This window comes from Solea solea, chromosome 3 (assembly GCF_958295425.1).
Source record: "Solea solea chromosome 3, fSolSol10.1, whole genome shotgun sequence".
In the NCBI taxonomy this organism is placed as follows: Eukaryota; Metazoa; Chordata; class Actinopteri; order Pleuronectiformes; family Soleidae; genus Solea; species Solea solea.
The window spans coordinates 22,274,238-22,291,248 of NC_081136.1; the positions used below are offsets into that span (position 1 = coordinate 22,274,238).

At 39.3% G+C, this 17,011-nt stretch overlaps 1 protein-coding gene across 2 annotated transcripts in view; it reads left to right on the forward strand.

Moving 5' to 3' along the window:
- Nucleotides 1-17,011, forward strand: part of LOC131456994 (ankyrin repeat and SOCS box protein 13-like) — a 44,509-nt gene that overhangs the window by 3,626 nt on the left and 23,872 nt on the right. The window contains exon 6 of one of the 2 annotated variants that reach the window (XR_009239963.1): nt 423-615. Coding sequence is in view for 1 of the 2 variants with exons in the window: in XM_058625723.1 (XP_058481706.1) it covers nt 423-550 (128 nt within the window). In the remaining variant the exon portion in view is untranslated. Of the gene's footprint in view, nt 1-422; nt 2,982-17,011 lie in introns of those variants that run through there. The other variant, XM_058625723.1, reaches the window with a different exon arrangement.

Here is a 17,011-nt window from a genome sequence, read left to right on the forward strand (position 1 = left end):
TACCGGCTTCTTTGCTGTGTCTTTGGATGAAAACAAGAGCATGCCACCAACTGGACTGGAATGCCTGTGTGGAATCAAACTGCAGGTCTGCATAGATCGGTTTACTTAGGGTCTGCTCGGACTGACATTAAAAGGGGCGCATGATAAAATTGAAGTCACGAGGACCCCGGCCCAACAAGATGGAGCTTTACCAAATGAAATTCCATCTAACACAAGGATGGAAACTTAAAGATTTGAACTGCTTCTAACATTTATATACTGCATTTTTTTTTAAACAAGCACAGAACACTGAAAAATCGATCAATCAGTGTTTGCAATTTGCTAATTGTGTCGTTTCAAATTACAATTTTGACTATTTGTTCAGCCCTAATCAATTACTGTACTGTAATCAATATCAACAATGTGTTGTTTCCCATCTTCAGCCACTCCCATGAGTCTGCAGCAGCTCAGCAGGCTGGCAGTGAGGAAGAGGCTGGGCACCAGTGCACTTAAGGTCATAGGTCAGCTGGAGATACCAAAACTCATCATCAGCTTCCTCTGCTATCAGTGAGAGCTTCCTGGAGGAGGAGGAACGACGCTCAAAGAAAGACTGCAGGTTGACAGAGCTAACAATAGGTTAGTGTCAAACACTGTCTTCTGACAAGCTTCTTATTTAACACTCAGATTTTATTTGAAAGACTTGAAAGCAACATTTCAAAGACAGAGCACAAGTCTTAAACTTTGTGCACTATATCTGCCTGTAAGAACTTTATACATTTGATTCACATGCACACTAACAAATGTGATACTAATTAGGTTCAAGAATCTACTTTCATGCCAACATGAAGCATTTATTAGCCTGTGCAGTTTTCAATTACCTGGACTGGAACACTTCTTCAGTTCTGTGCCCAGATCAGTCCAATAATGCACCGATTCCCACGATTCTCATTTTAAAATGATTTCTGCATGACTCACCAGAATATATTATATGTTTCCTTTGGCTCTAACAGTAACATGCTGGATGCTTTTCCCTACTCGTAAAAAGCCACACCACATGCTTTCAGCCATTTTCTCTCACAACCTGATTCTTCCTCTTTGTTGTATTGTCTGTGTGAAGTGGAAAAATATGATACAGGATCTCTTCAGGTTGTAAAACCACTCAATCACTGGGTTGTTTTTTTGTTTTGTTTTTTAAAACATATAAATTGGACAGCTACGGTGCAGCTCATGCGGATTCAGAATGATGTTCACCACAAGCAGTGAGTGATGGAAAGATTGAAGTAGAACTTAGTTTTCAACATAGTCTGAGGAATCCAATGTGACCTAAGCAATGTAGTTGAATATACTTTGGCAATAAAAAGCCTTAAAGCTTTGTTGAGTGACAGAGATTACATGTTTTTTAACAGATGAAAGTATTGCTTGACACTTTACTCTCTTATGGCGCACCTGTACAATTTTCCTATTATTATTATTATTATAATAATAATAATAATAAGAATAATACATTTATATTTATATAGCACTTTTACAGGTTACTCAAATACACTTTACATACTGTATGTTTAAATGTCATAAAATCCAACACAGGAAAAAAAAACACAATTTCACACACAGATAAAATGTCCTTAGATTTACAAATTGAAGGCAGAGTGTTTTGAATGTGGGAAGGTCACTGCAGTCACTGATATGTTTGAGAGAGAGTGCGGGGGCCGCAGAGAACGCTCTGTCTCATGTACATACAGTATGTCATATTCTGTTGGTGGTCGTCACCATCACAGTCAGTAAGTTTAAATTAGTTTAGAAAAAGCTTGTATGCTGTCAGTCTTTCTAAAACCAAACATGTCAGTGAGACTGAAATTGAATTTAACTGATTTTATCAAAGTTGGACTAAAACTCCAAAATATGATGCCAGTAAGAGTTCAAGCATGTGACGTTCAACTGGATCCCAAGTCCCAAGTAGTCAAATGCGTAGCTCAACTAAACCATCCATACATTTTCTACCACTTTATCCTCCACAGGAGGGTCACAGGGGGGTGCTGTGCCAATCTCAGCTGACATAGGGCAGGGTACACCCTGGACAAATCACCAGTCCATGGCAGGGCCACATATAGAGACAAATAACCATTCACTCTCACTCCTACGGTCAATTTAGAGTCTCCAATTTATCTAGTCCCCATATTGCATGTTTTTGGACTGTGAGAGGAAGCCGGAGAACTTGGAGAAAACCTGCACACACATGGGGAGAACATGCAAACTCCATGCAGTTCCGACCAGCTCTCAACTAAACCAATGAAAGTAAATTCAAAAACTCTTCTTTAATCATATCCAGAGAAAAAATTTTAAAATAAATGGATACAATGATAATAGTTAAAGATCAAGCAAGAAGATGTGGTGTGAGTGGTTACAATAGAGATGGCTGAAAAGCCTTCAACAGAGCATAAATTGTCATATTGCGTGACTCTGTTAAGCAAAAGACTTAAACAACAGAATTGAAATCAGGCTCAAAGGGGGTGCCATCATAAAAAGTTAAGCTTGGGTGGGTTTCATTTATTAGTTTTAGTTCTGAAGTTGTACTGTGCAATAATAGAAGATAACTGACTGTTAACTGTTTGCTCTCACCACTGCTCCGGTTCGTCAGCAGCAGTCACTTTTTTGGGGCTAACCTGATTTTGTTGGCAAACAATCAACCAGCGTTTAATGTTAACTAATAAATTGCATCTGTAAAAGTCTTAAAAAGCATTTATCAACGTCTGACATTCAGATGAATATAAACAGGAGAGAACAGCGTGCTTCTAATATTAGAGTGCGTGAGCTCAGAGAAATCGCAGAGCTTTTTTGGGCACTTTGGAACGCAAACAAAGAGAGACACTTAAAAAAAAGCATAGTTAACCAGAGTCATGTCATTGTTTAAAGGAGTGGTCATATTCCATGCTGCTGTAGTATACACACTGAAGAACAAGCTGTAGATGTGGATGGACATGATATGGATGACGTATGATGAGGTCAGTCGGTAAACTCATGCAGTTCAAATAAAAAAAATTTAAAAAAAGTCTGTGTGTGCGCATGTGCCTGTGTCCTTATACGGTCCTGAGGACAGATTTTGGCTCAAAATCATGGTGAGGACATTTTAGTAGGTCCACAGCAAGAAGATCACAGATTAGAATCCCTTTTCAACTGTGGAACGTGGTGTGAAATTTACATGCTCTTCTTCTACAGGTAAAGCAGCTTCCTCCCACTGTCCAAACACATCCTGGTTGATGTTCGATAAGTTGAAGTCTTTAACTTGACCGTCGGGGTGAATGTGGGTGTATAAGTTGTATCCCACCTCTCTCACTCAAGATCAACGATTGTCTTGTGAACGGCCCATTTGAACGCAGCATATTAATATACAGAGTCCAGCGGTTTCGGAGTCTACTCAAATCAACCACACACAGAGAAGGGGTGTTACCAGTACTCGTCTGTATATACCTGCTGAATGTATTAATTGTTTTCTGACATCTTATGAAGCAGAATGTTGTACCTTTTTTAAATATCAAGAGCAATGCCAGTCAGGGAAGTTGTCACAGCATCACTGGGGGTGAAGTTCTCCAGATGCTACTTGGCTTCATGTCACATTCCTGCCTGGTGTTTTTATACAGACACTGAAGCTCAGAGCAGACAGTTTCCTGGCTCTCTATTTATACCTTTTGTCTTCTTTAAATCTGATTACATTGTCGCTGCTGCCCAGGGAGTTTAGTTAGCTACTGGTGTTTGCAGGAAGATATGCGTGACAAGTAATTTACAGTATGTGTAGTTCATACAGGGTTCCCACGGGTCCTTGAAATCCTTGAAAGGATGGAATAAAAAAATCCAAGACCCTTGAAAGTTTTTGAATATCACCCTAAATAGACATGGATCATTGAAAGTGCTTGAATGTTGTGCAAGAAAAAAGTTAAGATGATATTTAGGTAAATGTGTCCCGCCACTGATGTGCCCTTGTTTGTTACGACGCCACCTACTGTTGCATGTGCCCTGCATTGCTTGATGTATGTATGAACCAACAGGGTTGTGGGCACTGTACATTGTCTCTCTCTGCCGTTGAAATGTGTCTGTCAGCACAAATTAAAAAATTAAATTTGAGGAAATTTGTTCTGGAAAGTCCATGAAAGATCCACCAAGGTGTGGGAACCCTGTTCAAAGTTTATTCCGTAGCTCCTACTCTGATCATTTAAGGTTTCATAACTTTAATATACCCATGGACGTTCAATAAGGCACTTTTCCAAGAAGTCTTTCCCTGTTTCTCCTCAGACCAAACACATACAGTAAATTTAAGCCGTTTTAGCCCAGTGATCTTCAACAATAATACATCATCTTTCTTCATCGCAAAGTTTAATTTCAGCTGTGCTCCATTTGGCCTGGATGGTATGTGAAGTAATAATATTTTTTGTAGGCCACTGTTGGTCAAGATAGACCATGAATAATGTGCCCTAGTTTGTGTCTGGAGCAGGGTCATGTGTAGCTGAAGGCCAGTGCAGGGCTGACCTCCCCTGTCCCTGTTGCAGTGGTCGTAGTGGCGTCCTGTCTCTGGCCGACTGGTGGAGCCTCTCTTTCCTCTGTACAGTGTGGCACCACTTACCGTGATCTTCTGTAGTCTGCTGCCACACACAGATGTCAATTCCCAGGGTCGATACGTCCTTCTTGCAGATGTCTTTACATTTCAAGTGGGGGTGGCCTACTGAGATTACTTCCCCATCCTCCATCCTTCAGATATAACCCAACCAATGAAGTCTATTGTATATCATCAGAAAACCTCAGTGTCTTGTATCTTGTGTTGCACTTCGAATACAAGAATGTGATGAAGACCGCGTAGAAGGAAATTGTTCAGCTTCTTCTATTTGGCATATTTTATCAATGCCTTATAACACCAGAAAGGAGTGTCTAAGCATTGTTCACTGCAGCCTTCGTCTTTTTAATAAGCCTGGCTATGGTTGATGTAGTCTTTCTGATGTGTAGTTGAATGTAATAATCTTCGTGGATCATTGTTTGTTTTTTTCTCCCGACAGTCACAGTCACAGACTGCAGGCGCAACTAATCTAGTTAATACGGCAATCGTTTAGCATGATCATAGCGTCACTCTAATGAGCTGATCAAATCGATTGTTCACCGGAAGAGAGACGTGGGAATGAGAAGACATGGCTTGCTTCAAAGTAAGGAAAGTTGATACAGAAAACGTAGCGTGTAAAAGTGAATGGACGGACCAATGCCATCACCCTTCCTATGAGCTTTTCCTTGTGCAAAGTAAGCTGGATTGTGGAACGATGAACAACTACACCATCAGTAGCCAGATGTTCTTGTGGCCTTCCATTTCTGCACTACATTTCCGACTGTGGAGACATTTCTTGTACCCTTCTCCTAATTAAGGGTACATGAATTATCTTAGTTTTTAGGTCAGTGGAGAGTTGTTTAGATGCCCCCATGTTGCCACACTCTAAAAAAGAACCTAGGACAAGCACAGTGAGCAATTACCTCTGTTAAACTACCTTTTTCATGGTTGTTTCCACCTGTCTTTGTAACTGAAGGTCTCCCGAGCTAATCAAAGCAATTTTGTGCTGCAACCTCTCAGCTATAAATCCCTACAGGTCTTGAAATGAATGTGATTAAAAGGGTGCCCAAACTTTTGCACATACCATTTTTTACATTTAATTTTATCATAATCAAACAATGTAATGTTACTCTTAAGAATTTTTATTCACTCAAATGTCTACATCTCTGTAGGAAATCAAATGTTGTTGCTGTGATCTTCCCTTATAAATTTAGAGCTGAGAGCACAGTATGACAGATATACCCGACTCCTCACACGCCCAACAACGTGCACATTTTGTATATAGTTAATAACTGTTTATTTTGCCGTGATGTTGCAAATGTCATTGATTATTATTTGTGCTTGTGCTTTATTTAATGTCAGTATATAGAATAATATAACATTCACTTAAATTCAAGTAATAAATTCAAATCACTTGTACAAAAATGATCCTATTAAACTGCACAGGTCTGTTGTATGCCAGCAAATCAGTCAGTTATGGTCAAATACAATGATTATGCATGTTTATTGCAGTATTGTGAGGGTTATAGGCACAGACAACCAGTCACTGATGCCTATCAGTAGGACAGGAAGAGGATTTCAACAAAGACAACTTGAGAAAACTTTTTCATGTCTGACACCGAGGCCTATATCACAAATTTAAGCATCTGCCAATATGACACATGTCCTGCTACAGTGATACGGATGATACTGTAGGCAGGGCGAGATATACAGTTACAGTTACACACATCAAAGCTTTAACATGGCAGGGATTATGAGAGCTCATCATCTGGCAACAGGCACTTTGGAAAATAACAAAATTACCAAACATTGTAGCACCTCATCAAAATGATGTGCAAGAAAGAGACTGTTGTGTTTTAGACATGTGCAAAATCACTAATTTGGTCCTTTCAGAGCACACTGTAAACTGTAGATTGAGATTAGAGGTGAGTGTGTCCTGGACTTAAACCCTGTCCATGTGCAGTTTACTGACGTCAGGCTCCAGGATTCTTATCTAACTTGTCTCTTGCCTGAATGTGCAGCTGCCAGCAGGCAGTCACAGTCTGTAGCCTCCTGTCAGCTCTGTGTTTACTGACAAATCCTAACAAAGCCTTCAAAAGCATTGTTTCCTCCACATCTTTCTCCTCACTCCCCACATCTGGCTCTCTCTCTCTCCCTCTTCTCTGAGATGAACGTGCTCAGGCTGCTCCTCCACCGCACGCTGTAATCATGCCAGTACATTCTTATCAACAAACATCCATCAATACACGTTTGATGTTTTTTACACCACTTTTAAGACCAAACAAAAATGCTGTGTAGTTAATTTTAGTCCGTAAACAACAAGCTTTCGAGCATGGATTTGACCTCTTTCCTTTTAAGACCATTTTTAAATAAAACGTTTGACCCTGATACAGTTGGTGTGGCTGAAAATAACCTCTGCCAAACATGAGTGGTTTCAAGAGAGTGGAAAAAAGCAGCGAGGAGGGCAAGCATGCAGGGTATGTCCACTTATCCAAGATGAAAAATGGCTTGTGCTGCAAAAAAAAAAGGGATGCTGAGCTTCAGAGTGGCTGCTGTGTTGGCAGTGTTTTTCTGAAAGTGAATAAAGTCAGGGTTAATGCACTGATGTATCTGTTGTTAATATTTATCTGTACAGAATTGTTGATTTACTGAATAAAATGTAACTGTTACTACTGAGCTACTAGAGCGGCGAAAGCCAATGTGTGCTTCTTTTAGCGATATAGTTAACGATATATCTTTTGCATTACTTATCCAAACTTATCCGAGCACTTACTCGTGCCCATAGCAAGACACCTGTCAAGTTTGAAATCGAGAGATATGCGAATAACACACGGACACAGAGACAGACAGACAGACAGACAGACGTTCCTGGAATTTATAGATAGATATACTGTATATGTCCAAATCTGATGTATGGTTTCCACATTTTTTGCAGAGCAATACAATCCTGAGTAGGGCCCCAACTACTAGTTTTTATTATAATGTTTTTTAATAATTGACAAAAAACACTCAAACTGATTGATCCATAATAAAGGTGGTGATAATTCAGATGTCTCGGAGACATCAGGCAGCAGAAAATACTATGTTGTGCATATTCAAAGGATTATTTTAGTCACAAACATTTTAACACAATGATTTTCAAGGGATTTTAACAGATGTACAGAACAACTATCATTTGAATTCTTAAAAGCCGCTGATCTCGGGAACCAAGGGGTTTAAAAAGCCATTTATCATGAATGTTAATCCAAAGATTTGTCCTTGAAAATACTTGTTTATATTGTGTTTTCAATGTTTGAAAACTGATTGAATTACTGTAGACAATAAGAAAGAAAGAAACAAAGAAAGAGAACTATTATAAAATATGATTTTGGTTGTTTACAGCCAAATTCCATCTCTTTTAATGTGATAGAAAGTGTGAAATAACCTTTTTAAATATGTGTTTATTCATATTAATTCATAGTAAGGTGCTGGAAAAGCATGAAAATAACCTTGTCTTGGAAAAGCTACTAGGCTACTACCATCCCATCGTGTGTTAGTTTCACATCACAGGGACATTTGTGTGAAATAAAATGTGGATTTTATCAATGGCATCGTAAATTCAGGCTGAGGAAACTGTAAAATCAGTTGCTTCTATGAGCCACTAGGCGGCGCCATAGATAAAGGAATGAGTTGCTTGTAGCGTCATTGTTTTCACTCTCAGCTGCTCTAGCTGTGTTCAGACTCAGAGGACAAAGAGAAAAGCAGCTCCTGTCACTGTGGTCACTCTCCAGTCGTGGCTCGTAAATTTGTCCACGCTGATTTACTCTCTCATGTGTCAGGAAACGGCACCTCCTTCTGTGTCGTGAGAAACGTCTCCATCATAACAACAACTATGAATCTAAAGAGAGGGAGAGGAAAAGAGGGGAGTAGATCGAGAGAGTGGATTTGATGGGCTCAGAAGACAGAGCACAGTGACATACTGTATGTGTTATTATAAAAATGAGTGAATGTGATGTGTCATTACTTTACATTGCCATGTAAATGGGACTCACACTGTTATTATACTGTATAATAATGTAAAGTGAGCAGTCACATATAAATGATATAAATTATATAACCACTAAAAGATCATCAATTGTCTCTTTTAATGCAGTCTATTAATTTACTATGCAGTATACCTGACCCAGGGTTTAAAATAGATTACTATAAAATAAAAAAAATAAAAAAACTCAAGGTTTGATGGTATCTCATGTAATACTGTCGCATCATGTCATCCTCTTTGGATTAAAGTACTTAAGTAATCGCGATAACTTTTTTAACAATAACAATACATCTTTGTTTTGTTGTTGCCATGGCCACACAGTGGGGGTGGTGGTTGGCACAGTCACCAAATAGCAGGAAGGTGTAGTGTTTTAATCCCAGTTGGCCCAGACATTTCTGTGTGTTTATCTCTGTATTAGGACTTGATTACAGAATTCTTTGCCAATTGGTGATTGGCAGTGATTTTTGGGAGTCTTTTTTTAGTCTTTTCTAGCTCTTTTCTTCTCAGGTGTGAATCCTGGCTGAACCTGTACACCAGGAGTTAGTTTTGCAGAGTGAATGAAGTGATACTTTGAACATGGAAAGCTGATTTCCACAGACGTTAAGTGCCCGACACGACAGCTGTTACACTCCCGTCATAAAGTCATGGCAGAAGTGAAACCATGTGGAGAAGAAAAAGATGAAAGCCATTTGCTGCCTCCGGCCTTTCACTGGAGCTTGTGAATAGAAATTCACCTGTGACGCAGACATCGCTGTTTTTTTTTTATTGTGTGTGATCAAGTTCTTGTTAGTTTTCAGAACACTAAACGTGCAGGAGGCGAGAATTCTGAACAAGGGCCTTTTCTTCATGGAGTTTGAAGAACTCCATGAAGAACTCCATTTTACCCTGCCTTTCGCCCTATGTCAGCTGGGGTTGGCACCATCATCCCCTGCGGAACCTCATGTGGAGGATTAAGCGGTACTGAAGGTTTTTGCACACCAGATGTGGTTTTTTGCAGCAAATTTGCATTTTAATAGTATATTTCAAACCTGTATCCAGTCAATGTACCTTTCACATCACTGAGTAATATCAATGTCCATTATTGTGGACCTCCTCCAGTGATACAAATTTTTTGTGGTCAATATTATTTATTGGTGCATCAAATTTTTTTGCATTTACAGTGCCATTTATTCACATTTCCCTTTTTTTTCCCAATTTTAGATACTTTATTAATCCCCTTAGGGAAATTATTCTCTGCATTTTGACCAATCCTAGAATTAGGAGCAGTGGGCTGCCACACTGAGTAGCAATGGGGGTTGGGTACCTTGCTCCGGGGTACCCCAGCCCTTTCGACCTGGTGGGGGCTTGAACCGGCGACCTTCCGGTTACAAGCCAAGTTCCCTTTCCACTTGGCCACAGGCTGCCCAGTGGAATTTTGCATGTCCTACAGTTTGGGAGTACATATTTTTATGACACGTACAGTAAACATCCATTCATCCCCTCAAAAACCTGTAGTGTAACCTGTAGTGGCTTCCTCACCCTGTTGCTATCTTAAACTGTGTGTGATGCTAGTGTGTGGCCATAAACTTATGTTTATTGATGAGCTCTTATTTAGTGGCTGCAGATGCACATATTTTGTGGCCACAACATGTCTAGGGGGGACTACGCGATGGCATGTGGAGAATAAATTGGCAGACAATGAAGGATTGAACATGTCTGGGGCTCTGGATAACAAAGTGGCCCTCTCAGGGATAACATCTGGACACCTCTGTTCTAGACACATCATTTCCCTCTACGTTCAGTTTTGGGGGCCGCAAGAGAAAGAAAACAATCCCTCAGGCTACAGGACAGGCGAGGACATGGAGTTCCCTGCTCAAGGATACGGGACAAGCTGATTATTCATTCAGCTTTACCATGAAAAAGCAAGGACGAATGGGAACTAGATGGTCATTCCACAGAAGTGCAGAATGGACGTCCCTGAAAAACAAGAGCGGGCGATCCAGTGGGCGACCACTGAGGAGACGTGCGTCACTGCAGCAGAGACAAAGACGGGGGAAAAGGGAGAGCGTCTGGGAAGGAGCGTCTGCTGACTTCATTCACACTGGAGCGACTGCAGCTCTGCGACAGGGGAATCCCTTCACTAAATACAACCAGATGTCTCCATTATCGAGCTACCTTTGAAGTGTCCGTGCACTCTCTCTCTCTGTAACTCTGGGTGCTGCCCTGAGACACGTGAATAAAACTCTCTGAGAGCAGCACAGCAGTTTGACTGTAAGCGTGGGAGCAGACATGAGGGTGGAGACCAGACAGACTGACTGGGATCCTCGAGCTGGACTCCTGCTGTAAACAATTAAGAAACCGCATACAGAAGTCTTTAATTTACTGCAGTCATCAATACATTATTACAGTTACAGTGTTTATCGTCCACATCTGTCTCTCACCATCATCTCCGCTGTGTTTTCCTGCAAGTTACCATTCACAAAATGGGCCTTTTGTGGCTTCACAGACGTCTGTTTTCCTCATTTCTTGAACTTCTCCCTTCATATTACATCCAAGAAAGCGGCAATAATACACCGTCTTTCACATGTCATGATTATCAGTTGTCTTTTAATGTCAGTGGAATATCCAGTAACAAAGTACTTTATTTTCTAGCGTACTTATTTTTACAGTATGTCAATCAAATGATGGTGTATTTGTGTTAAAGCTGCAGTAGGCAGGATTGCAGGAAAATGAGTTGCATTTCTAACTGTTAGAGCCAAAGCAAAGCTGAAACTCTCTGCTGACACTGACACATGCTTTATTTTATTGATTGTGGGACTTGATTGATTGTTTTTTTTTTTACAGTGTGGGCAGTTGTTGCCAGTACTGAAGTAGTGATTTGTCCACCAAATGAATTTTAATGCAGTGCAGTGAAAGTCAAATGTGTGTAAACAGAGTCTGTGGAGGTGCAGAAGTGTTGTTCTATCTCACGTCAAACGAGAACAGTCAAGTGATTTATAACACCCAAAAAAATCCTGCATACTGTACCTTTAAGATGGTAATGGTCCCAAGTCTCCTTAAATACAAAGTTACATTACTGTATACAATGTTTTTGATGTTAGGATAATAAAACATTTCAGTTTATGTCATTATTTTCACATCTGGTGGATGAAATTGTACCTCTCGTTGGGCCAACCTGTGGCCTGCAGCTCACATTTTGTGCTGCTCTGGTCTGGTCTATTACATTAAGCACAGTGTCCTGAATGTGTCCTTGGATAAGATCACAAAATCCACATTCAAAGGTGGTTTCATGAGGCACGTGTACACAATACTGAGCTGATTGAATGCACTCGGTCCGGACAAATTACAGACTGACCCCTCAACAGAAGTCGTCTGACCAGCAGTTCTTTAATGCTTTGTTCAAACTGGACACTCCAATGCTCGAGATGAAAATGTTTTACAGTGTTACAGTGTTGAGATTCTCTGAGATTCCCTTTGATTATAATGGCAGATGTGGATAGCTCTACTTAGAATATATATATATACAAATGCAAACAATAAAAATAACAATACTACAATAAATAATACTATGGACACTGGAACAGGGATGATCAGGTTAAGTCTAAGGTACTAAGTTAAGGGGTTTCCGCATGTGATCAGATGACTGAGGACAGGTCTGAACAGGGCCATACACATTGAATTGAAATGTTTCATCATTGCCTTGCTTTTAAACAGTGAGGCTGACATTCTCCTCAACTTCCAACAGTTTTTTTACTGATGATGATGAGAAAAGTTGTTTCAATGACTATGGGTTTGGGGGTTGCTACTTCCTGCAACTGGCAATTAAAAAAAACCTAGTTTAAGGCAAATGAAGGCTTGGTTCTGGGTCTGGACACAGACCAACAGTGCAATTTAGGTACTAAAGCCTAAAAGTCTAACTCTAACCCTTAGTGATGCATCAATGACATAATTATTCTTTTTCAGGACATCCACATTTACCCTGCCATTTTTCTCACTCTGATTAAATAAATCTGATCAGACCCTTTTTAAATGCATGTAAAAAAAACAAGTAATCAGGTTATGATGTGCTTATACATGCATAAAGCATTTCACTAATGTAAAACGTTGTAACATTTTTGGGAAGCCTCACTTCTGCCTGTATTGTAAACAAACGCCGCTTAACCTCATATATTTCTCCTCTGCTCGTCCTGTCACTGTCACTTCATTGTGTAACCTTATGGTAACAACACCAGGGAACATCGTGTCCTGTCGTTCTGTCAAACCTGCACATTCAACAGTGAAGGACCAAGCATCCGAACACTGCAGAGCACCTGTCTGCTCGCACTTTACGTTCTCCTGTGCATTTGTAGAATATCACATACCAAATAGTTAAGTGGCAGTTCAAAGTGTAGTCGCATAACTTAAGTGTTATACAACCTATGGAGTATAAAAGATAAGTCCCTGCGAGTCAAAAATGCACACACTATAAATAAAACGTTCTCGTTTATTGTGAGACTTTTACAAATCCAGCTGTGACGAGCATGAACAGCTTGTACTCGTCTATTTTGAAGCCAGAAGCACAAATCAACATCAGTTCACATTGTTATTTCTCCATCGAATCCTTCAGCCCACGCAGATGAATGTCAGGTTCCAAATATGCTGCTTAATAACATTTATTAATAGGGCTTCATGGGAATGTGGGCCAATGCGTGCAAAGAACAGAACAGCTCCCAGAACAGATCATTATAAAGAAATCATTATATTTATTATTATCATACTTTCAGCTTAAAATCTCTGTTACAACCTTTCTGTGTTTTTGAGTGATTTTGGCATTAATCCCATGAGTGTGGCCACAGGGGCCCGGGCCCTTTCAGTAGTGGCACCTATACTTTTAGTTAAATGTAGAAGGTCCCCCAGTTCAAAACCAGGTCGAAACATTATTGTGAGGTAGCTTATTGTCAAGAGGAAAGGAATTGCACTTTTAAGCAGAAAGTCCCTGGTTCAAATCCAAGGGCGGGTTGAGGCCTTGAGCAAGGCACCCAATCCCCATTGCTGTCCACTCACAGATACTGTAAGTGCTGCTCCTGCACTTGTGTGGCTTGTGTGTGTTTTGTCCACTAATGTGTTAACAATGGGTTCCATGCAGAGGTCAAAAACACTATCACTAATTGGCATGTGGGCAAAAATAACTAATTCATTCTAAAAGCGTTATAACGTTACTTTTACCCAACTGAATTGAACTATTTAACAATTTGACATTGGTCTAAATATAAACCTTTTTCCCCAATATGTAGGTTGCTCATACCTTTGGCTAACTAGCTTATTTATTATCAGTTTATGAGTTTTAACTGAATATTTGAACTAACCATTACTTTCTTTTATGATAACCATTTATCAATTTCAGCTAAATATTTATACTAGGCTATTTGTAAAGCTTATTAGTTAACTAACTAACAATAAGCAATTTATTCATTGATTTTGTAGCTATAGAGAACCGAGTGAAATATATTGAGTTATCTAATTATAGCCTAAATATTCACACCATTTGCTAATTTAGCTTACAATTTAAGATAGGCTCTTTATCCATTGTGAGCTAAGACAATTTTTCACTGTTAGTTAAATGTTTAAAAATTACTTGAAATTAGTTGAAATTGAAATTGATTTAATCACTAATATTTTGAGTCATGAGTGTGTCAACAGCAGCATTGTACTCCCTGTCTATGCTAAAGTTCAGAACAGCAGCTGTAAAATAACATATGTTTTTAACCAGTTTCTGTCCGTAGGTATTATTTAGATGTTTATAACCTGAGCAAAGACATGCAGTTACTGTCGGAGACAGCGCAGTATGTTGTCACTTTGCACTAAATCACAGGAGAGAAGTATGTAAGTCCTGTGAGAGTCTGGGAGGAGGAAGAATGTTCCAATTGTAAATGCCTTGGTTGAGTCAGAATGTGCTCATTAACTTGCATAAGGCCTGAGTTGCTGAACTGCATTCCATACATCAAACATGATACTTCATTATTTTTACATAACTGAGACTAAGGTTGTTTTTGGCAAACACAAGGTAAAGATTTCTAGATTATTTGTGCCCATACAAAGCCCCCTTTTTTAAAGGTCCAGTGTGTAAAATGTAACTGAAATGATTGTAAATTGGCAGAAATTAAAGGTAAAATAATTGTGCTTCATTACCTGATTTTAATGATTTGTTTTTCATTTCATTACCCAAGATCGAACCTTTTATATTTATATTTATATCAGCAGCAGGGTTGGCTCTACGAAGGTGGACATTTTGGACCATAAAGGACAAACTACACATATTTTACATAGGTTCAACAACACACAGGTGGGGGATATTTAGCTGCAACATGAAACTTAACCAATGAATGTTGCTAAATTGTACCCACTGCACCTTTAAGTCCGCATGCACCACAAATATGGTTCTATTTCAATGTAAAAACTAGAAAAGAAAGTGGAAAATGATATGATAATTGCATTGTCTGTGAACTGACTCTTCATATCCAGTGTGGTTTCCGCATGAATTGTAAGCACAACAAAGAATCCAAAGCATGGATAAAACCACACGACATAATACAGTATATGTGTTGTGTTGTCTGTTTTTCAAACATTGCCGCTGATGTCCTCTGTTTTTGTAATACGTTGCAAAAACCATCAGTGTCAGTGAAGCAGAATGTGAGTGAATAATCATGGATGTGAATAATATTGCATTCAGGACATTGTTATAAATGGTAAACATGTAAGAGTGTGCGTGTGTGCGTGGACACAGACCTTGTCAGGGTCAGTAGTCCTTATGGAGACCAGAACCTCATTTCTGAAGAACTAACATTTTACATGATGAAGAAATTCTCAAAAGAGGCTCATGTTTCCATGAAAATGTCTGAAAAGTGGGTTCAACCAAACAACAACACAGTGCAACACATTTGCCAGGATCCTGTATTATTATTAAGTGGCACATAGCGGATCCTAATCCTGACCAAACCCGGTTTGAACACAGATGACTAGATCATCTTTTGTGTAGTAAACGTTGGCTGGTTTGTCGATTTGGGCTGCTGTAGATGAAAGATGGTGGCCTCCTCAAAGCATGACCCTTACCTACAGTATATATAAAAGGCTTATTCTAACAAATATGTTTTATTTTAAAGCAGTTATACACTCGCGTAATCAAATATACTTATTGGTAGTATATCCAATTTCCTAATGTTACTCACTGGCCCTTTACAACATGCTCATTAGTGTTACATTTCACCACAACCGAGTGATTGTTTTGAATTCAGTATTTGAGAACTTTGTTTTTCTCTTCTCTTTGTTTTCCGTCATCCTGCACATCATGTATATGTATGTATTTATGTTATACAGTATATGTACATATATAATATGTCATTATCTATTTTCTTTATTATCTCTTTTATTATTTATATATATATATATATACGTATATATGTATATGTATATGTATGTATATGTATATATGTATATATGTATGTATATATATGTACATATATATGTATATGATTATTTATTTATTTCTTTTTTCTAGCACATATATTGCCACATACTTCATGAAAGATTTATGTTTACTTGAAGAAGATTTATATGAATTTTATGGAACATATAAAAGTAAAAAAAAAAAAGTTGAGGCGACACATGAAATAACGTTTAATGCAAATCTTTCTCTTCCGTACAAAATGTACAAATATAACATTCACTTTGGCTCGCCCCCAAAATTTAAAATGCAGCATTTACACCAGGAGTGTGTGTGCGTGTGTGTGTGTGTGTGTAGGAATATGAGATAAAAAGCAGATACCCCCCACAGACACACACACACACACACACACACACACACACACACACACACAGAGGAGCAGCTCTGCTGATGTCAGGACCAGCTGCTAACCCACTTACCGTGTCCACCTCACACTACTGACCTCATGTACCTCAGAAGAATTGTACATTAAATGGATTTGTGAAGGGAAGCACTGGTGATGGTGATGGAGACGGTGTGGACAGTCTCCAGGACCCACACTTGTCCCCTTCCCTGCCCTCTTCTCCCTCACTGATTTTTCCAATGTTCACAGCCAGCCTGGAAAAGTGTGAGTAAGCGTTTCCTGTGGAAAGTTGTATTTTTGGCCACAGTCATTTAGGCTCCACTGTTAACTGACAGAGGAAGAAGACAAGGACAGAGGGGAGAGATGGTGTCAACTGTGAGATGACAGATCTGCATTGAACCCTCCTCAGTGTGTTCAAATATAGAGGGGCAGAGGAAGATGGACGGTTGAGGGTCAAATTCCAATCAGCTCAGGGTCAGGGGTTAAAGGTCAATGTTTGGGGGACCCTGTACAATGCTTGAGCTGTAAAACAGATAATTATACAGCTATTAATCAGAGTAAGGCATTAGCTTACAGCTCAAAGACACAATTAGCACAAATTGATATGTACGTATGTGAGCAGCAGTC